The sequence below is a fragment of the Ciona robusta genome, unplaced genomic scaffold (genome assembly GCF_009617815.1).
Source record: "Ciona robusta unplaced genomic scaffold, ASM961781v2 AP042741.1".
Lineage (NCBI taxonomy): Eukaryota > Metazoa > Chordata > Ascidiacea > Phlebobranchia > Cionidae > Ciona > Ciona robusta.
Genome location: NW_028323120.1, coordinates 72,401 through 99,217, shown reverse-complemented (window position 1 = coordinate 99,217; position 26,817 = coordinate 72,401). Strand labels below are relative to the sequence as shown.

The 26,817-nt window shown below is 45.2% G+C and overlaps 2 protein-coding genes, 1 long non-coding RNA gene, 1 other non-coding gene and 4 pseudogenes across 4 annotated transcripts; 2 read left to right on the top strand and 6 right to left on the bottom strand.

The window, feature by feature from the left end:
• Nucleotides 1-2,205: 2,205 nt before the first annotated feature.
• On the top strand, nt 2,206-3,200 carry LOC149724093 (uncharacterized; annotated as a pseudogene).
• Nucleotides 3,201-3,213: 13 nt separating this feature from the next.
• Nucleotides 3,214-4,949, bottom strand: LOC149724092 (uncharacterized; annotated as a pseudogene).
• Nucleotides 4,950-7,528: 2,579 nt separating this feature from the next.
• Nucleotides 7,529-8,134, bottom strand: LOC149724091 (uncharacterized). Its single transcript, XM_089893337.1, has one exon. The coding sequence runs from the start codon at nt 8,132-8,134 to the stop codon at nt 7,529-7,531; it is 606 nt and encodes a 201-aa protein (XP_089749463.1).
• Nucleotides 8,135-11,327: 3,193 nt separating this feature from the next.
• LOC149724090 (uncharacterized) lies at nt 11,328-13,959 on the bottom strand (annotated as a pseudogene).
• A 310-nt stretch (nt 13,960-14,269) lies between these two features.
• LOC149724089 (U2 spliceosomal RNA) lies at nt 14,270-14,467 on the bottom strand. Its single transcript, XR_016386867.1, has one exon. It is a non-coding gene; the product is annotated as a U2 spliceosomal RNA (small nuclear RNA).
• A 3,619-nt stretch (nt 14,468-18,086) lies between these two features.
• Nucleotides 18,087-23,275, bottom strand: LOC149724088 (uncharacterized; annotated as a pseudogene).
• A 103-nt stretch (nt 23,276-23,378) lies between these two features.
• LOC149724087 (uncharacterized) lies at nt 23,379-24,155 on the top strand. Its single transcript, XR_016386769.1, has 2 exons — nt 23,379-23,483; nt 23,804-24,155. It is a non-coding gene; the product is annotated as an uncharacterized LOC149724087 (long non-coding RNA).
• Nucleotides 23,965-25,280, bottom strand: LOC149724086 (general transcription factor II-I repeat domain-containing protein 2-like). The gene is made up of 2 exons (XM_089893330.1): nt 24,362-25,280; nt 23,965-24,204 (listed from the first exon to the last, which is right to left on the bottom strand). The coding sequence occupies exons 1-2, from the start codon at nt 25,131-25,133 to the stop codon at nt 24,110-24,112; spliced, it is 867 nt and encodes a 288-aa protein (XP_089749456.1). The 5' UTR covers nt 25,134-25,280; the 3' UTR covers nt 23,965-24,109.
• Between the last annotated feature and the right edge of the window lie 1,537 nt (nt 25,281-26,817).

The following is a 26,817-nucleotide window of genomic DNA, read 5'->3' as shown; positions in this document are numbered from 1 at the left end:
CATCTGCGGTCAGTGTAAAGAAGTTCGAGATAAAGACAGTCACACCCAATACTTTGGGAGTTACGTCAGAAATCGTCTTCAATGACGAGAGAATCGTGGTTGCATGCAGCAAAACAAAAGCGCGCATTGCACATTTCTGCTTCGCTACTTCTGAAGCAGATTTGGAGCTTTCTTGTGTGAGCGCTTTGCCAACTTTCGCAATGAAGTTAGCTCTGCAGACCACCAGCTCTGTCAGCGAGTTGAGGATCTCATTACCAGGCGGCATGAACACTCAAACGCAGATGAGATAGCTCCCTCCACTACCATGGAGTACTTCGGAAGCTTATGAGGAATCCCGGAGAGAGACGTGTCCAGATGAACTACATACTTGTCCCAGGTGGTATTTCGAACATTTCTGTAGTGTGAAGGGTGGGTGGAATATTCCCTGTCGACTTGGAGTGTTGCACACTGTCATGGAACTCATCAGAAATTCTAGGAGTGCAGTTCCTCTGTTGTTACAGTCGGTACTTCCCCAGAAAGTATGATCAGAGTTGGCATCCGTGCCAATAATGACGTTGGTGTTGTTCAGTTCACAATGGGTGATCAGCTCTTCCACCAGCTGAGGAGGAGGGGCATTTCCGTCGTCACCTGGCATGTAAACGGAGGAGAAAATAAAATGGTTATTTTTATTATGTAGCAACAGCATTAGGTGCACATGTCCCTTTTCGTAAATTGAGCCAGTGGCCATGTGACGAGGTTGCTGGATGCTATAACACATGCTCTCGGATGTATTGAAGTCACATGGTAGAGAGGATCGTTGTTGATGTTGGGGAATATCGAACTTTACATTGCAAGCAAATAACGGCAAAGATATATCAAATCTTGTAAACACTGTTCGAAATTGACGAAATAAAAAGCACAGTCTAAGGTGCCTGACTTTAGACGGCTGTCAACCGAAAAGGACTTTCCTCAGTAATTCTTTAAAAGAATTACTGAGGAAAATAGGTGCTAGAAAATAGGTGCTAAAACTACTATGAAGAAGTTGCAATTGATTAAAAGGTATGCAAGCTGAAATCAAATCATAAAAGCTAACCTCTGAAGCTGTGCTTGCTGGGATATATATATATATAATTTGTAGTTAGTGGTTAAGTAACCAATTAGTGTTACATTACATGGGGACGGAAATCCCGTTATGTGGTAACTATAGTATGGACAGACTTTGTCTTAGCATTCAGTTATGATATACATTAGTTAGATCAAACAAATTGTTCATGTTGGCCATTGGCCTGCCTCACCAGTAACCACAACACAATGTGTAACAATAAAGTCTAGATATTACATTTATTAATTTCATATTTTTTATAGAATTCATGATTATGACACGAACAAAAATTTCAACAATACAGTCAGAGTGAATTTACCTGCTCCTATAATTGTTGATTGGCCGACGTCAGAGAAGTTTTGTTCGCTTACTGAAGACGATATTAGTATCATTCCAACAGTTACAGACATACAGACAGTGTTATAAGGGTTCGAAAGTTAAACTTGTGAAATATTAAACAGTTTAATATATATTGAGAGAGTAAAAAAAATATTATTTGATTAAGTGCAGTAAGGTTTGAAGAAAAGTGTGTTAAAGTTCTATTTGATGAATCTTGATACCAAATGAAAGGCTATAAAATAATGCTATAGGAATACTTAAGTATAATATTGAATACTGCCTTGGTTTCATAAACGAATTCATTCTTACTTTCAGGGATATTTTATTTACAGGGGAGCACTTGACAACCAATGCAACAGCGATATGAAGGCAATTGAAAAGGGAAAGTTTTTAATGGAGTCAAACAGAATCAAAGCATGAAGTTACAAGATGCTGTGTGATTTTTGCTTTTTGAGTGGCATCATGCAAGCTGAAATGAAGAAGCAGACTTCATACTGCTACAAGATCAAATGCGACATGCATGGTGTTGTTATTTATAACTCCGACTGCGATTGTCCAGCAGGGAAGGGTCCGCATGGTAAATGTAAGCATATTGCATGTGTTCTTTTGATGATTGCACATGCTAAGGAGCAAGGTTCATTATTTATTGACAAGTCTTGTACAAGTGAACTGCAAAAAATTCATCATCCTACCAAACTTCATAGAAGTAATAATTTTTGTTGATCATATATATTATTGTATTACTCAGAGAAACTTTATTAGGTGCCGCAATGGCAGTGGAAGAAATTCTACGAAACTTTACTCCTTGTCTTGATGATCCCCGAAAGAAACCTGATCGCAATGTGCCAGGTTACAACGACATGGTCAGAAACAACATTATTTCATACTGTCAGTTTACTCTATGCGCTACTTATATGAAGCTGCTGATTTGTACGCTGCCGTTGATGATCATGACTACTTAAGCAACCCTTATGTTGAATACTGAGTCGATAATTATTTGAAGGTCAGTTTAGGTGCAAGCTCAGTGTCATCAAAATCAACAACTTTAACTTAGTACTTACGAATTATATTTAGGTCACCACTGAACAATGCAGAGAAATTGAAAGATTGACAAGAACTCAATCACAGTGTAAGCTTTGGTTTGCGGAACGACGCTTTCGTCTGACTGCCTCAAAGTAGGTTAAATATGTCTTGTATTTTGCAATTCAGTATCTTTACCTTCAAACTTTAGACATGCGACTGACAGGAGAGATATGGGGAAGTTTTGTGAGTCAATGTTTTCGACTGAACACATTGACTCAAGAGCAATATTGCATGGGAAGCAGTATGAAGAAATTGCAAGGAAAATTCGCAGAACGAATGAAAATAGAAGTTGAGAGTTGTGGTCTGCATAAACCATTTCTTGCAGCCACTCCTGATGCTATTATAGGAACTACAGCCATCATGGAAATTAAGTGCCCATATACAGGGAGAGATGAGCCAATACAACCTGGTCCGAATTTCCCGTATTTAGAAGAAGTGAATGGCAGGTTTTACTTAAAAGAGAAGCCATAAATATTACAGTCAAATCCAAGGCCAGCTTGGTATATGTAAGAAGCATTACTGGTATTTTGTAATATGGAATTTTGCTAGTATTTGTTTTGAAAAGATTGATTTTAACGTAGATTTTTTCCCAAATGTTGTCTGACTTGGAGGATTTTTATATAAATGTTTGGAGACCTTTCTTGCGTACAAAAATTTGTGAATTCGAATTGTAATAAAAACAATATAAGCAATCGTATTTACAACAACAGTTACAGACATTTTTCAACTATACCAATTCTGAAATTTGTAAGCATAAAACAAACAAAAACAATTCTTCCTCTCAATGGTGTTGAAGGGCTGCTTTAATATTTTGTAGGTTTTTGCGAGACCAGTGACTCTTTCAATCTTTAACGACATCAACAGCTTTCAGTTGATGTTTACCTTTTAGCATTGTGGGTGTGTTCACATTTACATCCAAACTAGAAAATAAATCTTGGACAAAGATGCCACGATCAGCCATGATGATGTCACCACAGTTAAACAGATATTTTCCATTTAAATACAAATCTGATTTTTCCATAATTTGTCTGTCACTCGCGGAACCCCATATGCGTCACTAACATAAGTAACAAGTCCTTTCGGTGAAATGCCAACCATAACCTTCAGCGTGTTCTTGTTTTTGTAGCTGGAAAACGTTATACTTTGTGCATCAACATTACTTGGTTTGTCAATAGCAATTTCAGTTGCATCCAATATTATACGAGTAGACGCAAAATCTTTTTTGAATTGAGTTGGTATATGTTGTTGAATTGCTTTTTTGGAGGGCCATATATTAAGTTCACGTAATTGAAAATAAAGAAAATTAATCCGGGTGTTAACAATTGTAGAAACTCAACTTTCACAAATTTTGAACAAAATGCTGATTTCTCGGTTATCTTCAGCTTGTCGCAGCTTCACAACAGTCAAAAATAGCTCTTCCTCAGAATCTAACGAAGCACAATGGTAAACGAGATTGCTAGCGGCTCTGCCCAGACATTTAAAAAACAATTTGAAATGGGAATAATCGTTGAATCCGGTGTAGTAGTGCACAGCTCTGCTATCATGTTTAATGTCGATTAAACTAAAGAAAGTAGGCTTGTTGAATTGAATATCGCACTGTACAGCAGTATCAAACTTCTCGCAATCAACCATATGATGTGTAACCACCTCTTCTTGTACCAAGTCGTCTTCTTCTATAATGGGTGTAGCTTCAGTGGAGAATTCTTGACCAGATCTTGTTTTTGAGGTTGTTGCGACTGAAATGCTCGAGTGTAGTGTTTTATCCGTTTTAAAATCAAACTTGCTCGGAATCGCACCAGGTTTTAAATTACACTTCTGTGAATCTAAAACATTAATTTATCATAATTTGGCTATGGTGTAGCTTCAGTGGAGAATTCTTGACCAGATCTTGTTTTTGAGGTTGTTGCGACTGAAATGCTCGAGTGTAGTGTTTTATCCGTTTTAAAATCAAACTTGCTCGGAATCGCACCAGGTTTTAAATTACACTTCTGTGAATCTAAAACATTAATTTATCATAATTTGGCTATTGTACATTTGTATGCTGGTAGCAGTATATAAACTGAACACTGTTGGATCCAACAGACACAAGAACTAAAACTGGGACTGATGGTCTGGGTAAATTACGGTGGGCCTATAGGCCTATTTACAGTACTAAGAAAGACTGCATGTATCTTACAGTATATTTATATACACTCTTTCATGTGCATGGTTGCGAAACTAGGCACTCCAGTCCAACAGTATATTTATATACACTCTTTCATGTGCATGGTTGCGAAACTAGGCACTCCAGTCCATACCTTAACCTAGATACTAATATATATTTGTCTCTAACTGTCGAAGTGAACTTACCATATCCTTGTAATATAATCTTCTTGCTGAAAATGTTTCTTGCAAACAACATCATGTTCAGAAGGGAACCAATGTTTTCCGGTTGATTTGCAGGCATTCCTTCTTATAGCAATAACCCATTGCTTTAGAAGCCGTGCATCAGATGGAAATGTATGTCCACCGGTTCGCATTCCACATTTAGGCACTGAAGAGCGTTGCGGCATCTTTGTTTTGCAAAAGTTGCCCAGAAACATACGCAGTGCAATGATTTGTGTCTTGATGAAGTACTGACCTCTTATCACCACCTAGCGAAAACCTTGATCGGTCGAATCGCCCCATTGTGTTCCATTTACTGAGAGAGGCCGGTTCCAGACGGTAAAAAATGAAAAATATAATAAACAAACAAGCGATTTTTATTAGAAAATTGACGTCATTCTCTTGCGCGGGTTATCGGATGCGTGGATAAAAGCCTATCTCTGCCTCTGGTGACCCAATTTGGACGTGCGAGGTGTCAACGGACACGTATTGTTAACACCCAAACAGCCACGCGTACGCCTACCCTCATCTCTGCGGTGGTCCTGAAAAAGACCGTTCGAAGAGCCGGCCTCGTCCTTCTTGGCAGCAGCAGCATCTCTCTTCGTGGTCGGTTACCATGTATTCCGTGCGAGATTTTAATAACACGATGACATAATGGGTTTAAGTGGAAAAATAAGGTCCGAATTGTAAGTTCAGGAATACAATTTCGCGGCAAGCCAACCGTAGTTGGAATTAACAGTTAACTTTTTATAAGAAAATCATTAATCAGAATGATGTTTAGATATGGGGATGAAAAAGAGAGCACGAGGCTCGGTTAGTTGTTGGTTAGGGTATTTTTGGGGTGACAAAAAACGTGGGTCACTGTGGGTCCGGTTCCTCGGCCCAGAGCTGAGGTTCCGGTTTCTAGGAAGGAGGCTGACCCTCCTCAAAGGATCTTGGAGCGCAGTGATACACCCTTCAGATCCTACTATGTAAACCTCCGCTGTTACTCTGTGGAAGAGAGCGCACGAGCGAAAAGGTGAGAGATCAAAGGTACTACTGCATAGGGGTACATATGACATATGAATAATTATTTGGCCGCTAGCTTTCAGGATCTGGTTTGATGTTCATTCGGTCTAGTAGAGCTCGATTCTTGGCCGTCAGATGTCGCTGCTTCCCCTTCCTAGGTGATGGCTTCCAGTAGGCTGTCAATGGCGTCTTTGTACTGTTGTCTCCTTCGTTGAGCTTCCACTCTGTGTCTGAAATAAAGCTGTGCTTTTGTCTTGTTAATGAGTGTGTGTATGTCGAGCGTTTTCTGTTCGAATTTCGCCGCATTCCGTTCTAGCCAGATGTTATAGCGTAAGTGCGATAACAGAAATGTTATGGCGAGTGTTTCTCGTTTTGGTCTATCTCTTAGGTTGGGCATGTCCGTGTCGAGATATATGCATAGTCTTGGGTGCGTGTTTAGCAGCGTGATCGTGGTGAGGCGTTGTATCGTTACAAATGCAAAAGGCCCACGCCATTTTTTTTCCTTGCATCAAGCGAAAAGGTGTTCTACCGTTTCTAGTTCCGATTTACAAAGCGGGCAGTCACGTGTTTGTCTGATCGTCGAGGATACGCCACTGTTTGAACCAGTGCCGTCACTTCGTCCGTCGGGGCCCCGGTGCAAGCGTCCATTGTGGGGCCCCCCAATTTTTTCTGTTTATAGATTTCAACTGTTCTCTGTCAGCACAAGAAAAGTATGACGAGTAGCCTATGTGCAATTTACTGGGAGTCTGAGACAAGCTGTTTTGTGAGCATAAAACAATGGTTTTCAGCAAAAGGGAGATTTGCAGTGCATATTTTTTAGTTCAAAAAAAAATCAAAGTGCCATGGCAATTATGATCACCTCAAAAGACATAAAACGTTATTTTCATGTGAAGGGCAAGGCGAACAATACCCACTTTCACTTATAATAATTACACCACTGAGGTAACTTGGCAAATAAAACAGAAACTTTAACTTTTAACTTACAGAAAAACATTTCAATTGAGTCTTTTAACCGTACTGTACTGCCATCCTTGCCGATAGCATATGAAGCAAGTATCAAACAAATACAATACGAAATATAAATTAACAAAACACGTTACGGACTGCAAATTTAGTAATTGACTGGTGCGTGGTTGGAGACTAGAAGTTTTTCCGTCTTGCTTTTACACTAGCAAATTGCTGGATGACTTTTCTAAAATCTAAATTTTTAGCTCGTTCATTTTCTATCGATAGCAGAGACAAACCGCTAAGTCTCTCTTGGGACATGGAGCTTCGAAGAAAGTTTTTGATCAGTTTAAGTTTAGAAAAAAGACCTCTCTGCCGTAGCAACTGTAACAGGTACTGTCAGATACATCATGTATGCCGTGCAAACGTCAGGATAAGATGTTGCAAGTGATGCATTTTCTACAATCAAAAAAGAAGCCATTTCTTTGGCAGATTTTAAATGTTCAATCTTTTCTTTAAACGACGTTTTGAAGGAAAGAATTTGGCTTGGAAACAAAGGAGAGACGTTATCAGCAAATTTTTTTGCCTCAACCTCAATTTCCAAATGAGAAGCACTTGAAAGAAAACTTGGTTCCAAAACTTGATATGTCGTCACCACTGATTTCATTCCTTCAAAGCGATTAATAAGTTGGCAAGAAAGTTTGTCCATCATTGGATCAAAACTTGATATGTCGTCACCACTGATTTCATTCCTTCAAAGCGATTAATAAGTTGGCAAGAAAGTTTGTCCATCATTGGATGAAACACAGTTACCCGAAATCGCTTCTTAGGATCGCTTAACGTTATTCTTTCGGAAATTTCATCGAAGTAGGTTTTTGTTTTCTTTGCCCTCTTGTTTAAAAACTGTCTTGGCAAACCCCATTGAGAAGCAATACTGGAAGCTTCTTTTATTACTGCGTCAAAACTCCTTCTGAGCTGAGCGATGTCATGAGCAGCAGTTTGCAAAAGTTTATGGGCAGAAATTAAGTCAATTGTTTTACACTGCATAGCTTTCGAAGGAATGTTGACGATCTGCGAAACCTTGCACTGAACAACGAGCATAAACACAAAGTCAAAGTTTTCCATCTGTTTTTTTATTGTCATAGCTTCATCTCTTTCTTTTGGCTTTGTGCTGGTAAGTATTATATGCGTCAAACATTTCATAACGTCAAAAAATCTTTCCTTCAAAGCATAGAAGACAGCATCATATCGACCGGACCAACGAGTTGGATTTAACGTTTTCAATGTAGTTTGGTGAAGAACATTCTTGTACATTCTGTAGCTTTTGCCACCGCACAATGCTATGCCCGAAAAAACTATAGACTGACTCAATGGTGTCGTAAAATTTACGGGTCTCGGTCACAGCTTCCATGGCATCTTTTAACACCAGATTTAAATTATGCGAAGCACAATGCACGTAGTAGGAGCCACATCTTGGATCCTCTTTTGCAAGCCGGAGTACTTCCCGCTCATCACTGCAGCACCATCATATCCTTGTCCGCGGCATTTTTTTATGTCAAGCCGTTTCTGCTGAATGGAATCCGTTATTAGTTTGTGTAATCCGATTGCAGATGAATCCTCAACTTCGGTAAATGAGTTAAACGCTTCAACAACTTTCAGTTCTGATGGCGTTCCATCATCATGGTAAACGATTTTGACATAACGAAATACCTCACTTAACTGGTCTTTTTTGCTGACATCTTGGGTCGTATCAAGTATAATGGCAGAAAAAGGAGCGCTTTGGAGTTCACTTTTTATATCACGGAGAACTTCTTCAGCCAGTAATGATATTAGTTCATTTTGTATCGAAGGACTAAGATATTTTGGAGAACCTTTAGGTAGTTGTAAAAGTTTGTCTAAAACAGTGTCATATTTGGCAAGAAGCTGAATGATTGAGAGAAAATTGCCCTTTCTATCCTTCGAAAAATCTTCACTTGATCCGCGAAACGGTAAGTTACACATCGCCAACATCAGCGTAATATTTAATAGTCTTTCCAAAACCTTTTGCCAAAAGTTTGTTTTCTCTTGTAAAGATCCGTGCAACGCTTCCTCTATTGTCTTACTGTTTCTCCATTGGTCATATACGACACACGCTTCCGCATGCTGTGCGGAGCTTTCATGACTTCGAATTCGCTGCGATAAATGCCTCCAGTCGTTTAAACCTGCTGTGCCCCATGGGTTTTGAAGTGAGAAAGTTTCATGTGAAAATAACCAGCAGGGTTGGCAGTAAACGCGGTCCATGTTCGGTGAATAACATAACCAATATCTTCGTAGTTTTAGGCCTGATTGTGTTACATAATAGTAATATTTTGTTGAAAACGAACGACCGTTTTGGAGAGGATCTTTAGGGAAAGGTCCTTTAGGTTGTTTGGGACCTGCTGCAATAATTGTTTTCTTGATCTCTGGGTTTGAGATAATGGCAGGAAAGTCATCATTTGTGCTTGCATCTAATCCATCGAAATTTTCTTTACTGGTATCAGTATTGAAACTGTTAACGTCAACAAGTAGGGGAGTAGATTCAGTCTCACGACTGCTGACGTCTTCCTTATCCTCTTCATTATTAAGACCCACTAAAGTTTCACCGGCATTACTGCAACTTTCTTGAACAGAATGATCCAGATTTTGCGTAATACAATTTTCATCGTCACTAACAAAACTCACCAAAGTTACTTGCTCGGCTGTTGCTAAACTATCTCTATGCTCGGATGTTTCTGGTTGAATTAGCCACGAGCTCAAGCGCTGAGAGTTACTGGCTGCCTCAGCTATTTTTCTCCTTTTAGCTTGTCTCTTTTGTGCTCCGCTTTGATAAGTTCTTTTCATAGCCTACTAAATTGTTGTTAACTAGAGTTTTATGATATTTTTTATGATATTGTTACTCAAAACCTAAAAAATTTAGACAACGAGTTGTAAAGAACAGCTGCTGCTAACCAGCAAAATGTAACTAACGGTAGGCCTACAAATGCTGAATATCATTCAAGAAATAACGAAGAGAAAACAAGCATTCTTAGAAACATAGCATTATTTCGTCATCATACAAAGCTACAAACGAAATGAAGAAAAATATTCACAAAATCGTTTGGGGAGTAAATCACATTTTAACTACTCCTGTACTCCACTTTAGTTTTTAATTTACTCTTGAATACTGGAGTAATTCACAAAAATAGTCACAAAATTGCTATTGCGCCTGCGGTAGTTACGGCCCTGGTTTGAACCCAATGCTAGGTGGTTCCATATTAGTTTATAGTTAAACTCGATGATATGGTTGGGTAATATTTTGTTTAAGCTATTTGCCCACACGGTGCCGTGCGGGAGTGGGAGTGTGGGATGGACGGTGGCTCCTGCTCGTTCGCGCACACACACGTCGTAGTGGTGCTTGGTGGGTTTTACATAGTCTTCTGCTTTTAATTAATATTTATCTAGCAGCGTGTCTTTGTAGCGTGTCTTTGTAGTAGACTATTGCTATTGTACGGTGTGGTACGTCGTTGTGCATTGGTGTTTTCAATCGGGCGCTAAGCGTTTTACCGATGTTATATTCGATTCCCTTTAGATATGTAGGTAGGGGGTCGTCCGCTATTCTACTTCTCGCATATTGCCGTAGCGCATATGTGAATAGCATTTCTGCCATCGTGCCTATATCTGTTATGTCCATTCCACCATCTAGGTCTTTTTTGGCGATCTGTTCTATCGTGAGTCGTGCTGGTGTTCCAATCATTGCGTAGCTAAGAATCCGTTTGTTTATTTCCCGTCTGATCGCTGGCGGTATTAAAAACGTTTTTGCTACCGCGGTGATTCGTGGCATGATTGTCGCTTTTAGTAGGATCGATTTTCCAGTTAGTGTTGTTTTTTCTTTTGACAGTTGCTTTAGTTTCTCGGTTATTTTAGCTTTTGCTTTCTAATCCAGTTTATGCGTGTGATATTTCCGTGTCCAAACGTGATGTTAAATATGTCTAGAGTCTTATTTGCGTTTCACTGTTGCACTGCGTCGTGGTCAGACCACGCCCACGGTTTCGTTATTACTTCCGTCGGTTCGCCCCGGGGCGTGAGGTAGACGTGATCTATTTTCGATTGAGTTCCCGCTTGTCGCCGAGTGTATTGTCTTAAGCGAGGATGTAGGGTTCTAAAATCGTCTTTTAGGTCGAAGATTGCGACAATGCTTTTTAGGGATTCGGATTCGTCGTGTTTCCTATATTTCGGGGGGTGTCTATCCAGTTCGACATTTCCGACCGTTTTAAAGTCTCCTGCTATTATCGTTTCGCATTTACTCGAGACGTATGGGTGTGTGTCGTTATAGAAGAGCGTTTGCGCTTTTCCTTCGCTCGAACATGGTGCGTAGATATTAACTACGTGAACTTTTAAACTGTTCAACTTAAAGTCCGCTGCGATTATTCTACCGTTTTCGTCCATCTGCGTGTTATTTATTATAACCCGAATCCGTTTGCTAAAGAGGATTGCGACCTCGTGAGTTACTTTACCCGGAATTCCAGAGCGAAGTGGCACCAGTTAGGGTTAACCACTCTTGTTTAAAGGCGTGTTCAGTTTGTGGTGTCGAGTATGTCTCTTGTAGGCATGCTATGTCTATTTTTAGCTGTTCGATTAAGGCGAAAAGCGTATTTCTGCCCGTTTTATCGTTTAATCCGCAAACGTTAAGAGTCATTATTTTAATCGGCGTGTGCTTGGGTGTTTGTGTTGTGTTCGTCATGGTTTGTGTGTGTGATCTTCGTCTTGGTCTTGCTTCCGCTTCAGACAGGTGCTTGGCGGCAAGTGATTCTTTCGCTTCCAACAGACGGGGAGTGAGGTGGGAGTGGTATGATCCCCGTCGTTCGACCTTGGTCGTCACTATTGTACGGCATCCTTGGCAGGTGTACGGCTTGTTAGCTATTGGACGATGGAATCCGCCGCACGCACATCTCACGATGACGCGGTTACAGTTTATGCCCACGCATCTCTTAGGTCGGTTGGGGTCGCTAGGAATCACGTTGACCGCCGCGCACCAGTCCTTGCACCTCTTGGAAGACGCGCCGCAGGCAGAGCAGGTGCAGAAGTCCGACGAGTCGAATTTCAGCTGCTCCACGATCGTCTTGCAGCACGGCATCAAGTGCTTCCTTCTGTTGCATGTCCCGAACGTATCCAGGCTCCTGCCATTCTGACATTGGCTGAGCATCCTTGGTAGAGGTGGAGTCCTTTCTTGCAGCACATGCGGGCGAGGAAGTATTCCCTACCACACTCTGTACATGCTGTGTCGGTTCCCGGAGTTTGAGAGTCCGGAAAGACCGACTTGGTCTTACAGTAGGGGCACTCGTAGCCGTCCTCTCTGGTGGCTTTAAGAGGTTGCTGGAGCGTTGTTGGGGTCGTGCTTCTCGGTCTCTTCTTGCACGAGTCGGACTTCTCCAAACAGTCCTTTTGGGCCGGCGTCTGCCCCGGTTCATTGCAAGGGGCGCGTTCCATCTTCTGGCACTCCATTTGGGCCTCTTCGTTGGGATCTTCTTGGCCCTGAGCGGCGGTCTCGTTCACAGGAGATGGAACCCCGGCGATCTCTTCCTCCGGTTCCTCTCCTGTTTCTTCGCTGCTCGTCAGGTCGCACGATCGGTTTTCGTCCTCCTCGTCCTCGGACGCCTCCGACGCTGGATCGTCGGATTCGGACTCTCCGGTCGTGGACCTAGTGGCATCTGCCTGGAGGTGGTTGTCCTATGCCACTTCAGTTGGAGACTGCTGGTCGCTGGTTGTCGCAGCCTCCATCTCTCCATCGACATTTTCCCAGTGGGAGTGGCGTGACCGTTGTCCTGCGCCTCCCCTACGGTCTTCTTTTTTGCCGAGACAACCGTCGGCAGAGCTCCTTCCGGGGCTCTCGACCTTTTGGGCCAAAGAGGTGCCCCATTTCCCCGCATCCTCTGCAGGTCTTCGGTTGCCCTGGGTAGAGCTCACCCAGAGCAGGCAGCCCTTCACCCGGATGTAGCTCGGGATCTGGTGGCTCTGTAGGTCGGTGGTATTGAGCTGGTAGGCTCGGACACCGGTTTTTACCCCATTTTTATATCATTGGTATTCGATCTTCGTAGAATGAGGTTTGGCGAATTGTTGGAGAACCTCCATGATATCCTGGTTCTGTTCTCCAGCGGTGAAGGTATTCTACCGACCTTCACCCAGGTTTGTGCCGTGTGGTACAGCAAGGCATGTACCCCGTTTTTCCTCTGGAGCAGGTCTAATAACTCCAGGGCGGTTATCCGCTCGTGCAGGTGATATCTACTGTCGCTTGTCCAATCCTGGTGACAGTCTCCAATTTTCTTGTTTGGAATTTCAGGTCTTTTAATAAATCCGATACCTTCTCCATTGAGAAAGGAGCCTTTCCTACAAGGGTTGCCTTGATGCAGCAAGGTCTTACCAGTCCCTTGTTGGAGTCTACCTTTGGTCTACTTGGTAGACTCCCTTTTGCGCAGCCCCCGCGTACGACAGGGGTTTCATTGCAGCCGTTTCTGTAGCCCGGGCTGCAGTCTTAGTTCTCAAAGTGTCCGGTTCGGCCATGAGTCCAGGCTCGAACGTCGCGAGACTGGGCGATTTACGATTTATAGGTCTAGTTTTTACTTTAATTAGGTACTTAAGTTTAACAAAATTAAAAAAGGTTAAGAATAGCTACACAAAAAAAACACTTAGAAAACCCTGTTACAGAGAGAAAACCCTGTTACAGAGTTAACAGCTTCCTAAAACTTAGACTGAGAACAAGCGGCCACACCCTGACCACCTGACAGAGACTAGCCGTTTGATTGGCTCTCTAGTCAGGTACCCGGATGTAGCGCGAGCTTCCCGCCTAGGACGCGCCCACCTTTGTGGATCTTTTTGTCCTTGATCTAAAGGTAGCTGTTCTAACTTCGTAACTTGTTAACTAGAGTAAACTTTTGACTTCTCAAAGTACTGTGTGCTTGGTTCTGTTTGATCTGTCTAATGGTCTATGAATGTGGGCCGTAGTCGGTTACCTCTGTTATCTCTTTTAGTGGACCTGAGAAGGGCCGTTCGATCTCTCAGCCGTCTCGCACCGCATTTTACCGACAAGCATGATCTCCTGGTAGCGGGGACGACGAGCATCGGCCCGTCTGCGTCCTAAAATCGTCGAAAACAGGTCTTCCTGCCACTTTCAGATCCGAAACGACCGCCGAAAAGCCGCGAAAACGGCCGAAGCGTCTCGCCGCTAGGCGTCCAAGGCGCGAGTTTGTTCACTACGTTTTGCGAAATATTTGCGCAAGCCATGGTGAAGATCGCGGTGCACCCCCTTGCTTTTAGACGTTTATTCGGGACTGTTTTCTTTGGCAAATTTTACTCTTCCATATTGGAACGCGGGATGAACCTTGCATATATACGGAGAATGTGTTTGTTTGTTTGTTTATTTATTGGTTTGTTTACTGGTTATTATTCCACCAGAGTGGAATGTGGGCCGAACCTGAAGGTACTGCAATACCAGGACAATCCGTGAGCAGGGTGGAGCAAGCTCCAGCACCGTGCCCTGTGTTCAAAAATCCGATTAATACATAGAGGAAACGAATCGCTTCCGTCCTAGGGATTCATCTTTTATTAATGCATCCACGCAAACACCACGACGCGGATAAAATGCAATGAATAAAATTGGCCATCACGTACAGTGCGCTGAAAACCAGCCTCCGGTACCCGGAGGTACAGGGTGATAAGTGCCTGCTGCCTGTGCCTGTTTTATAGACGGTCGTCCACTGGGCCGACAGAGGGAACCCCCCTGCGCCACGACACGGCAGTTGGGCGGCAATATAAATAAATACTAATAAAAAGAAAGAAAAAATAAAATACTTGTATGTTGGTGGTAATAGGGCGGCTGGCCCGGTCCATGACAAAGAAGGAAGGGGGGGGGGGACCGGGCCTCTGGGGACTTCGTCTTAAGATAACACTACTTATGGGGCCGAATTAAGAATAAAATGTTATGGGATTACCGGAAGGGCAGAAGGGGATGGGAAAAAGACCAACTTGGCAAACGGGGTGTTAAACTATATGACAATTTGGGAGGGGTAATCTGAAAAAATAATTGACTAAAAAGAGATGTTTCAATGGGTGACCAGGTGGATGATGGGGATTGGTGATTTTAAGCCGAATGGTTTTATATTATGAAAAAAACAGATTACCCAACAAAAAATATAATGTGAAGCCGGCGAATTAAAGCCTACTTACACAGCCAAGCTGGTCATAGTTCGGTAACAGAGAGGCGGTAAAAAGGACGAGGACGAGTTCGAGTCGACGGCAACGCTTTTATAGGCAATTAGGGAAAAATTTGGACTGAGGGGCGAATTAAGGTGAAAAGGGCTTTCAAAGGGCTTTCACGTCCGCAAGGGGGCGCCACTGATAGCCCGCGACAATTAAAAACAATGTTATAATTTTATAAAAGTTTGTCTGGTCATCCGTGCAAGGAGCTCAGCGAGCGGCATCAAAGGTAAAAGTGATAATTACAAAAAGTGGGACAGTGCAAGGTAGTGTATAAAAATAGTCTCTTAGGTCGGTTGGGGTCGCTAGGAATCACGTTGACCGCCGCGCACCAGTCCTTGCACCTCTTGGAAGACGCGGATGCAGAAGTCCGACGAGTCGAATTTCAGCTGCTCCACGATCGTCTTGCAGCACGGCATCAAGTGCTTCCTTCTGTTGCATGTCCCGAACGTATCCAGGCTCCTGCCATTCTGACATTGGCTGAGCATCCTTGGTAGAGGTGGAGTCCTTTCTTGCAGCACATGCGGGCGAGGAAGTATTCCCTACCACACTCTGTACATGCTGTGTCGGTTCCCGGAGTTTGAGAGTCCGGAAAGACCGACTTGGTCTTACAGTAGGGGCACTCGTAGCCGTCCTCTCTGGTGGCTTTAAGAGGTTGCTGGAGCGTTGTTGGGGTCGTGCTTCTCGGTCTCTTCTTGCACGAGTCGGACTTCTCCAAACAGTCCTTTTGGGCCGGCGTCTGCCCCGGTTCATTGCAAGGGGCGCGTTCCATCTTCTAGCCCTCCATTTGGGCCTCTTCGTTGGGATCTTCTTGGCCCTCAGCGGCGGTCTCGTTCACAGGAGATGGAACCCCGGCGATCTCTTACTCCGGTTCCTCTCCTGTTTCTTCGCTGCTCGTCAGGTCGCACGATCGGTTTTCGTCCTTCTCGTCCTCGGACGCCTCCGACGCTGGATCGTCGGATTCGGACTCTCCGGTCGTGGACCTAGTGGCATCTGCCTGGAGGTGGTTGTCCTCTGCCACTTCAGTTGGAGACTGTCTCTTCTTGCACGAGTCGGACTTCTCCAAACAGTCCTTTTGGGCCGGCGTTTGCCCCGGTTCATTGCAAGGGGCGCGTTCCATCTTCTAGCCCTCCATTTGGGCCTCTTCGTTGGGATCTTCTTGGCCCTCAGCGGCGGTCTCGTTCACAGGAGATGGAACCCCGGCGATCTCTTACTCCGGTTCCTCTCCTGTTTCTTCGCTGCTCGTCAGGTCGCACGATCGGTTTTCGTCCTTCTCGTCCTCGGACGCCTCCGACGCTGGATCGTCGGATTCGGACTCTCCGGTCGTGGACCTAGTGGCATCTGCCTGGAGGTGGTTGTCCTCTGCCACTTCAGTTGGAGACTGCTGGTCGCTGGTTGTCGCAGCCTCCATCTCTTCATCGACCCGTTGTTTTGGGGTCGATGGCTTTGTGGTCGTCGGCGCGGCTCGTGCCGGCGCCATTTTCCCAGTGGGAGTGGCGTGACCGTTGTCCTGCGCCTCCCCTACGGTCTTCTTTTTTGCCGAGACAACCGTCGGCAGAGCTCCTTCCGGGGCTCTCGACCTTTTGGGCCAAAGAGGTGCCCCACTTCCCCGCATCCTCTGCAGGTCTTCGGTTGCCCTGGGTAGAGCTCACCCAGAGCAGGCAGCCCTTCACCCGGATGTAGCTCGGGATCTGGTGGCTCTGTAGGTCGGTGGTGTTGAGCTGGTAGGCTCGGACACCGGTTTTTACCCCATTTTTATATCATTGGTATTCGACCTTCGTAGAATGAGGTTTGGCGAATTGCTGGAGAACCTCCATGATATCCTGGTTCTGTTCTCCAGCGGTGAAGGTATTCTACCGACCTTCACCCAGGTTTGTGCCGTGTGGTACAGCAAGGCATGTACCCCGTTTTTCCTCTGGAGCAGGTCTAATAACTCCAGGGCGGTTATCCTGCTCGTGCAGGTGATATCTACTGTCGCTTGTCCAATCCTGGTGACAGTCTCCAATATTCTTGTTTGGAATTTCAGGTCAATGCAATGAATAAAATTGGCCATACAGTGCGCTGAAAACCAGCCTCCGGTACCCGGAGGTACAGGGTGATAAGTGCCTGCTGCCTGTGCCTGTTTTATAGACGGTCGTCCACTGGGCCGACAGAGGGAACCCCCCTGCGCCACGACACGGCAGTTGGACGGCAATATAAATAAATACTAATAAAAAGAAAGAAAAAATAAAATACTGGTATGTTGGTGGTAATAGGGGGGCTGAGAGGCCCCCCCAGAGGTCCGGTCCCCCCACTTCTTTGTCATGGACCGGGCCTCTGGGGACTTCGTCTTAAGATTACACTACTTATGGGGCCGAATTAAGAATAAAATGTTATGGGATTACCGGAAGGACAGAAGGGGATGGGGAAAAAACCAACTTGGCAAACGGGGTGTTAAACTATATGGCAATTTGGGAGGGGTAATCTGAAAAAATAATTGACTAAAAAGAGATGTTTCAATGGGTGACCAGGTGGATGATGGGGATTGGTGATTTTAAGCCAAATGGTTTATATTATGAAAAAAAAACAGATTACCCAACAAAAAATATAATGTGAAGCCGGCGAATTAAAGCCGACTTACACAGCCAAGCTGGTCATAGTTCAGTAAACAGAGAGGCGGTAAAAAGGACGAGTTCGAGTCGACGGCAACGCTTTTATAGGCAATTAGGGAAAAATTTTGACTAAGGGGCGAATTAAGGTGAAAAGGGCTTTCACGGCCGCAAGGGGGCGCCACTGATAGCCCGCGACAATTAAAACAATGTTATAATTTTATAAGTTTGTCTGGTCATCCGTGCAAGGAGCGCTCAGCGAGCGGCATAAAAGGTAAAAAGTGATAATTACAAAAAGTGGGACAGTGCAAGGTAGTGTATAAAAATAGTGTTGTGTATAAAATATAAAAATACAAAATCTGTGGGAAAAAATACAAAAAACACAACACGTAAAAAAGTTAAGGGCACTGATTTAAAATTTTAAAATTGGATCTAATAGGGGCCGCTCGCTTTGTTGTAGTGGTTGGGGAACCGAAGAGTTTAAAAGTGTTTTTGTGTGTGGGGGCGGAGGCGCGTGATGGGCCCCGCCAAATCCGAATCAATTGGTAGTACGCCCCCCCGGCTTGACTATTTATTTGTGGCCGAGGCTAGGCGGGGCAACGTGCAGACATAGTTCAGTTCATGGCCCCGTCCCTGGATTAGTGAAAATAATTACTCACAAGGAACACGGTGCGTGGGGACGGGGCGGTAGTTCGGGGCATCGTTGGGCTCCCTCATCTTCCATTGGTGAGTGCGCCCCCGCCAACTTGCGCAGCATCAGTGAATCGGTTCCCCTTAAGTGCCCTCGGAGCACGGATGACTGGGAGATCAGTGGCGTCGCCATGCGGTCACTAAATTTGGAGTGCGTTGCCGTTGGGGATCGACTCAAGAAGAACTCGTCAAATCGTGAAGCGGTGTAGAGCTCACGATCTCGCCTACTCTGCCGGGACTGCAGCTGGCCAAGAACACCAGATCTTTTGGCTACCCTTGATAGCAAGCGACGAGCTTAGAGCGAGCAAAACCGGTTATTCCCAAAGCCCAGAGGGAGATGGACAGACCCTCCGCGAGGCTCCCCAAGGAGCCCACGACTATCGAATGACTCCACAGGTTTCCCTGTGGAGGCAGTGATATTGCAACAAAGCTTGTCGAACTTTAGGAGCTTCCGTTTTGCCGCCTCATCAAAGTTCGCTTTTTGATCGAACGGGCAAGCCACGTCGACGACCACGACGGAACCGTCTTCCGCCGTGCCACTATGTCAGGCCGCAAAGCCTCACCTGTCGCCGACATGTGCTCGGGGACCGTTCGATCAACGGATATCTCTTTGAACTGGGTTTTGTATACCGCGTTCAGAACCTCCTGCAGTACCAAATTATGCCTCCCGAGTATCATGCTCATATTGGGAGGACAATGGTTTAGTACATGCGGGAGGGACTCAACTGACGCACCACAACGTCGGCATGAAATGTCCGGGTGTTGGTCCCTGCTATAAATAGCTCGTAAAACCCTGGTGGGTAACAGGTTCAAGCGCGCCCTCAATGCAAAGAAGTATGTATGAGGTTTTTATAACCGACGGCTTCTTCACCCAGCGGTTCGCATCGGCATAAGCCATATATATGCGCTGCAGCGGTCTTCCCCTGGTTGGGGTGCTGCATCCACTGCTCCTTCCACTGCTGATTAGAGCAATCGTGGAAGGATCTGATGAGCTTCCGTCGGTCTCGGGAGGTAATCACAGAATTACGCACCAGGACAGTAATGCCGTTTTCAGGGCAAACGCGCCACACAGCGCCTAACTGCCTGCTGGCACAGCGGACGCGAGTCCACAGGCCAGAAGGCAGGTTAGCGCCGGGTTTGCGAGTGCATTCCCCTTGACGTCATCACCAGATAGATAACGCGCCCAGTCCGAAGGACCTGCTTCGGTGAGGCCGCGAAATTTAGCGGCGTAGAGCTTCACGCGCGCCGAAGCTGTCGCGGACACTGTGCCGTCGGGTGACGTTACCATCTTGAACCCCTGGGCGATCGTCAGTATGCTGCTCTCACTGCATACCGACGGGACACCCAGACCACCAATGTCAGTCGGTGTATGAAACACAGCCTGACACGAGGAGGGCTTGGTCAAGCGAAACGCCACCCTAAGGCACTCGCGCACGCGACGGTCGAGCGCGATCAGCTCAGACCGCGCAATCGGACGAACCCTCAGATGAAAGCTAAGACTTGGCAGCAGAAACCGTTTCAGAGCGATCAGCTTCTGCTGTGGTGTGAGGAACGATGTAAACAGCCGTTGAAGCCTTGCACGGAAATCCTTGATCAGCTGGGATCCGGTGCGGGGATTGAATGCAAGGTCTGCCCAACGGCCGAATTCCTCACACACACTCAGCTGACGTAGCATCTGATCACGATTTTCCGTGACTACCACCAAATCGTCAGCGTGGGCCAGGACTTGAGTGAGGCACTCCACCTAAGCAAGCCATCCGGTAGCCATCATTCCCGGCACTGAACCCTGATATTAGCACCTCCATTACCAGGTTGGGGAATGCCAGACAGGGGACAGCCCTGCCGGAGACCTCGATCACAGGGTATATCACCGGTCTCACCAGCCGAAGATCTAACACGGCAGGTCGCACCGGTGTAAACATCCCTCACGAGTTCAACCAAGTAATGGGGAGCATCGAAGTGCCAAGAACTTCGAGCAAGCATTCATGCCGGACGCTTCCGAACGCATTCCGAACGTCAAGGAAGACGGCAAGAAGATTCTTGCGCCTCAGCTTGGCGTCGGAAAGGACGGTATCCAACATAAAGACGTGCTCGAACACACCCTCAACTGGCATGAACCCTTTCTGGGGCGCCAAGAGCACCCCGCCCTGTTTCGCCCAAGTCTGAACACGTCTGGCGATCACAGCCGCGTACAATTTGTACAAGGTGCGGCAGATGCTGATCGGTCTCCAGTTTCCCACGTCCTGAACGTGTCACCCTGAGCATCTTTGCAGAGCAGGGTGACGCTACAAGTCTGCCACGCGCCCGGAATACGACCGTGCCTCCTAACGATTTCGAAAAGGCGCGACAACAATCGACCACTAGGATCGAGGCCCTTACAAAATCGATAAGAGAGGCCATCCGAGCCCGGAGCGGACTGAACGTTTACGCCACTGAGGACCGCCTCAACTTCCTCACTGGACTTCTGCGTCGGCGGCAAGATCACTGCGAAATTTCCGCTCTATGATATCGAGGGGAAACCCGCAGCGACGGTCACCTTTCGAACCATCCAGTACCTTACGGACCGTCCCTTTCATGTCCCTCCAGAAGTCGCCACGAAGATGTGCGCCCTTACGGTATCCTGGCCGCGAACCGAGCTCGGTGCCACCTCCACTACTGTGGCCTGCTACCGGCCGAGGATCGAAATCCTTACGACCGGAATTGCGGTTTTTCATCGCTCGATTCGCCGCACCACGATTGTAGGACGCGCGAAGCTTCCTTCTGGGAGCCAGAAAGCAACTGCGTCCAATACTCCAAATCCCGGTTAAATTGAAAAAAATTGAATCCCTCCCGCTCGTGAATATTTAAAATACTCACGAGCCACTTTCGCTCGTAAAAAAATCCGGGGTTCTGTTCTCTGGAGTACAAGGTTCCTGAACCAAACTACTAATAGTGTCGACATCAACGGGTGATGCCGACTCGGTCCCTGGCTCAATTGGCTTGGCACGGCGTGGTCGGACGCCGGGGGGGTTTGGACTTGGAATTTACTTTGGCGCCCGACCGGGGGAATTTAGGGGGTCTAACTATGGGGGAAAAACTTCAGCGAAGGCCCTGTTCGGTCCGCGTCGCAGCCAACCCTCTGTGAGGCAGGGGATGGCCGTGCGGTGGACGCGGTTTTTAAACCTCTACAGGGTTGGTAGCAAAGGCATGAAGGAGATGCCTTTTCGGCCACGGGGGTAGGTTGGGGAGGGGGAGTGGGTGGCAACAGAGGCCCAAAAAAGCCTGAAGAAGGGAGGGTGGGGGACAGCGGCCGCAGTTCTCCGGAAGACACTTTGTCTAACAAGTCAGACAAGTGCGCCTCCACGGAGCTTACGGATGCTGGGGAGTTAGGACTGGGGGAGCTCGAGCGAACGGAAGGGGGGGGGGGGGCGGGGCGCTGTGGTCTTCACAGGAAATCATTGGACCAGCGACTGGTCGAGAAAGGCAAAGCGTAAAGGGGGCTGGTACGGGTCGAAGGGACGACCTTCCCAGGATCGGGGAAGACCCCCGCGAGCCGGAACTCGCAGAGGAATTTAAGGGAAGTCCTCGCCGGCGATTTCGACCGAGGATGGGGGACGAGTCGCTCTCGGACACAGCCTCGAACGACCCGGTGTAAGGAGCAGTGACGGAGGATGTTCCAGTTACGCCAGAACATCCTAAGGGGGTAGGTAGGAGAAGTAAGGTTTATAAAAATTAACGGGGGGGGGAATGATGAAAAAGGTGACTTCACAGCCGCCGCGTAGGAAAGAGGGAATGGGGACTCGAGCTTTACAGGCCGTAGGGACGAGGGTGCTACTTTGGGGGGGGGAGCTTGGAGAGGAGAGTTGGAAGGGAGCAGGTTGGAAGGGGAGATTGTTAAGGAAGTAGAGGGTAGATTAGCAAGTGGAGTGGGCGAAATGCGCCCACCCTTGGGGGAAGAAGCTTGGCAAGATGCCCAGTGGCCCTTTGCCAATTGGAGGGTTCCCGCAGTGGCAACGAGCTCTGAGCACCTGCCGCAACTGAGTTGGAACATGACTATGGCCTTGTGAGCCGTCGCCATGTGCCGTTTCAGCTGCTGCACGCTTGAAAGAGGTTTATTTAAGATCGTGAGGGAGCACGACCACAAAGGGCAAAGTAGTTGGTTGGGGGGGAGAGGGCATGAATATGTTAGGGCCTTATTAATACAATTGTAAGGGTGTGCCAGAGAAAGCGGCAATTGGAGGGGTGTCATACTCCCAAGTGGACATTATTAAAATGGTGCCGCCGTGCCTTAGTCATACTCCCAAGTGGACATTATTAAAATGGTGCCGCCGTGCCTTACACAAAAGAGCCCACCTGGTACCGCATGCAGGGCAGCAGAATCGACCCTTGTTGCCTTCCACGCCTTTGCATGTTTTGAAGTGTTTGGATATGTGGTGTTGTGTGAGACCGGTGGTGGAGAAACTACATTGACTGCATGTATATGTTATTGTGAGATTTTTAGTGGTTATCTGTTCGAATTGAGGTGTGTGATGTTTTTTTAAGTGTTTTGTGATTGTGGCAACTGTGGGGTGTATGCTAGGGCAATGGGCAACTGGGCATTCCAGCAACAAGTCTCCTTTTCCGTGGTAGACGCAACGCACCTCGGTCTGAACATTCCCCGATGAAGCGGAGTAAGACGAAGTCGCCATCTATCGTCCAGTGGTGTCTGCAAAACAAAAACACAAGGCAGCAAGCGCACTGTACGTGATGGCAGACGTGGTGCTGCGTGGATGCACAGCAATACTGGTGGGTGAGTTATTATTGATAATCGCTAGCACTCTTCGATATGATTATATTTTAGAGCAGGGGTTCCCAAACTTATGAAATCGCGGGCCAATATGTGAAATCATAATTATGCGACGGGCCGCCAAGCGAAGAAGGTTTTCCTCGCTATATTTGCGACGCGACGCGTATTGGCGTAGGCTATTTATAGATTGAAGTAGGCTATTTATAGATCAATCATGCTTTTTACTTTTGACTTGTGCAGTTGGGATTTCTGTGAAATTATTTTTCAATTTTGTACAATTAATTCTTAGCACAGCCCCCAGGTGACTATCTGTTAATCTGGTACGAAGTTTTGATTTGTTGATATTCATCACGGAAAACGTCTGCTCACAGAGGTACGTGGATCCAAACAAACAAGCCATTTCTTTGGCATGTGTCAACAGCACGGGATAAGTATCATTGTTCAAGTTTTGATAAAACGTCAACAGCTCTTCGCTTTTGAATTTATCTTTTGCTGTTGTATTTTCCTGCAACTCAATTAATTCAAACTGGAATTTGGTGGGCATTGTTTCTACCGCACATTGAAATGGGTTTCTAAATAATTGAAACTCTGTACTACGGCTTCGAAAGTCATCAAATCTTCTCGAAAATACATCCAGTAGACGCGTGATTGTTTCGCTATACTTAGTGTTAAAAAATAAATGTCTTGCGGCAGGATTCTCATCTGCAAATTTCGTACACATTGAAAGATTCAAAATATTTTCGTCAAGCAACTGGGATCTAACCAGAACTAACTTTCGTTCTGTTGCTCGGACGTCATCGATCAAGCTTGAAGCCAATTTGCCTTTGCCCTGGAGTTTTAAGTTTAAAGAATTCATTATGGCAGTAATGTCGACCAAAAACGCCAAGTCGCAAAGCCATTCATTTTCTTGAAGTTCGGGGATATCGTAGTTTTTTTCCTTGCAAAATTCAAAGATTTCTTGGCGCAAATGAAAAAATCTGCTTAGTGTTGCTCCTGTACTCAGCCATCGGACCGCGGTGAAATAAACAACATCTTCATGCTCTGAGTTAAGGCTTTCCAAAAACGATTTAAACTGGCGATGATTAAGTCCTCTACTGCGAATAAAATTGACTGATTTAATTACGACATCCATGATATTTTTCATTTGGAGAACTTTCAAAACTAGAGCTTCCTGGTGAATGATGCAATGGTAAGTAATTAATTCTTTGTTTGTTATTTCATTAAACTTGGATTTTAGAAGTGCTACGCAACCTGATCTTTTCCCGACCATAGAAGGAGCACCATCAGTAGTGACTCCCACTAGTTTATTCCAGTCAACGTTATGATGACAAAAGGCACTGCAAATAGCATCAAAGATATCGACACCACGAGTTTGCCCTTTTAAGCTTTGCAAAGACAACAATTCTTCGTGAACTTCAAATTTGTCTGTAATTCCGCGAATGAATATAAGTAGCTGTGCCGTATCGCTCAAGTCGGTGCTCTCATCCAATGCAATAGAAAAATGAGTAAAATTTTCGAGTAATTCATTCATTTGTAAATCAATATCATTACCAATATCTTCAATGCGCCGAGTTACTGTGTTGTTGGAAAGACTAATGTTCGCAAATTTACTTCTCTGTTCCGGACAAAGCAGCTCTACAACTTGAAGCATGCAGTCCCGTACAAACTCACCCTCGATAAAAGGGCGACTTCTTCGAGCAATATTATATGAAACAACATAACTGGCCATTACTGTCGCTTCACTTTCACTTGACATTTTCTTAAACATGTTTTTTTGACTTTTATAAGATGTTTCGAGTGATTTATATTTAGCAATCCTATCATCACCAACCAAATGTTTAAATTTTTCCAAATGCTTTGTTTCATAATGTCGTTTTAAGTTGTATTCTTTTAATACAGGAATAGCCTGCTTGCATACTAGGCATATGCATGCCTGGTCTTTTTGTACAAAGAAGTACGAATGTTGCCACTTTTCTAAAAACTGTCTGTTTTCACTCACTAGTTTTCGCTTCTTTTCGGCCATTTTTACAACCCATGTAAAACTCCTACCAGAGTAACGAGCGTGAAAGGTTGGTTGATGCTGTGACGGTCATAACTATTCTTGTGACGTAACAAAGGCAATGTAGATTATCAGATAAATTAATAAAACGATTTTAGAAGATTTTTTAAAGTAATACATGCATTTGTGAACTTATCTACGTATGTAAATCGGTAATTATTTAAAGTCCTCTGCGGGCCATTTATTTTTCTCCCGCGGGCCGCAGATGGGCCGCGGTTTGGGAACCCCTGTTTTAGAGGCACCAACTATATAGCAGACCAGAAATAAGCCAAGGAAAACTATAGGGCAACAGACTATTATAACGGTAAACTATAAAACAACAGACCAAAAGAAAACCCCTCCTTATTGGTTGAAAAGAAAAAAAGAACTAGATTGAGCAGTCTGGGTGAAGATAATGATAAGATTAAGGTTGGTATGGAGGTTTTGTCAATAACAGAATTTAGACTAATCAGATAACCGTATTAAATTTATGATTTTGGGTTGTTGAAAAATTTACTTTTATAAGAAAAACAAAAATGGTGGTTCAGCAAGGCAATTTGGCCGGATTTCAATTTGAGTAATTTGGTTTAAGGGGCAATAAAGGGATAAAATAAAGACGGGTTTTAGGTAATTAAGCCAAGCTGAACCGGAAATTTGATAGAGGGAAAAGATCCGGGTTCCAATTAGTTCTGAGGGGGTGACCGGGGTTTAGGTGGTGGAGGGTTATCTATTTTTTTTTTAGGGGGGGTGCCAATTTGCTGCTAGCGAGGCGGAAAAATTAGTAAAATACTATAAAATTTTAAAATTGTAAAAACAGTAATTGGGTAATATAGAAACCCGGCCGGGGACTCACTTTTTGTTTGTAGTTGAGATTGTAATTTGGTTCTGTAATCCAATTGGTTGTTGTAGATCAGGTTATTGTCCAGTAGTAATCCAATAGTAATCCAGTATTCCAACTTTAGTGTTACAGATTTTAGTTAAAGACCTAAAGTTCCCGGCGCGGGTCCTTCGGCTTCAGCAGCCTCCCTAACGTGCCAATCAGCGGCAGACAGTCAGCACAAGGCCCACAGCGGGCAATGCCTAGCTCTTCCTAGCAGTGGGGGGTGCACTCATCTGGCTGTGGACCCTTGGAGTGCTGGTGGTGCCACTGTCTGCCGCTTGGAGTCGGAGGGAGGTGCGCAGGTGGTGAAGAGTCGACGGGAGGCTGCAGGTGTAGTTGGTCGCCAAGATCTTGCTGTAGTGGATTGATCGCTTCGTTGTTGAATCTGAAAATATCTCTGGGTTCTGAAAAGAACCGTTTTTTTCTTGTTTGAAGAAGAACCCACACTTGATCTTAGCGAGAAGAGCCGAGAAGCGATACCTCTGTAGGTCCTCCGGATCACTTATTCGAGATAAGCGGTTTAAATGCGTTTGCTCTTTGGCGCACCCCGGTGGAACTTGGCTATACCAGACACACGGGATAATTTGAATTGATCGAAGTCACATGATTTCTCCAACGGCGTTCTGCTCTTGGTCCTCCTTATCTTTCCTCCTCTTCTCTTTTTTTGCCACTCTCTCCCCCTCAAAAATAAAAATTTTATATATATTTTTTTTAAATAATTCGAACAATAACTAGAAAAATAACAACTGTAACAGCAAGAGGTACAACAACAATTAATGGAAAAAATGA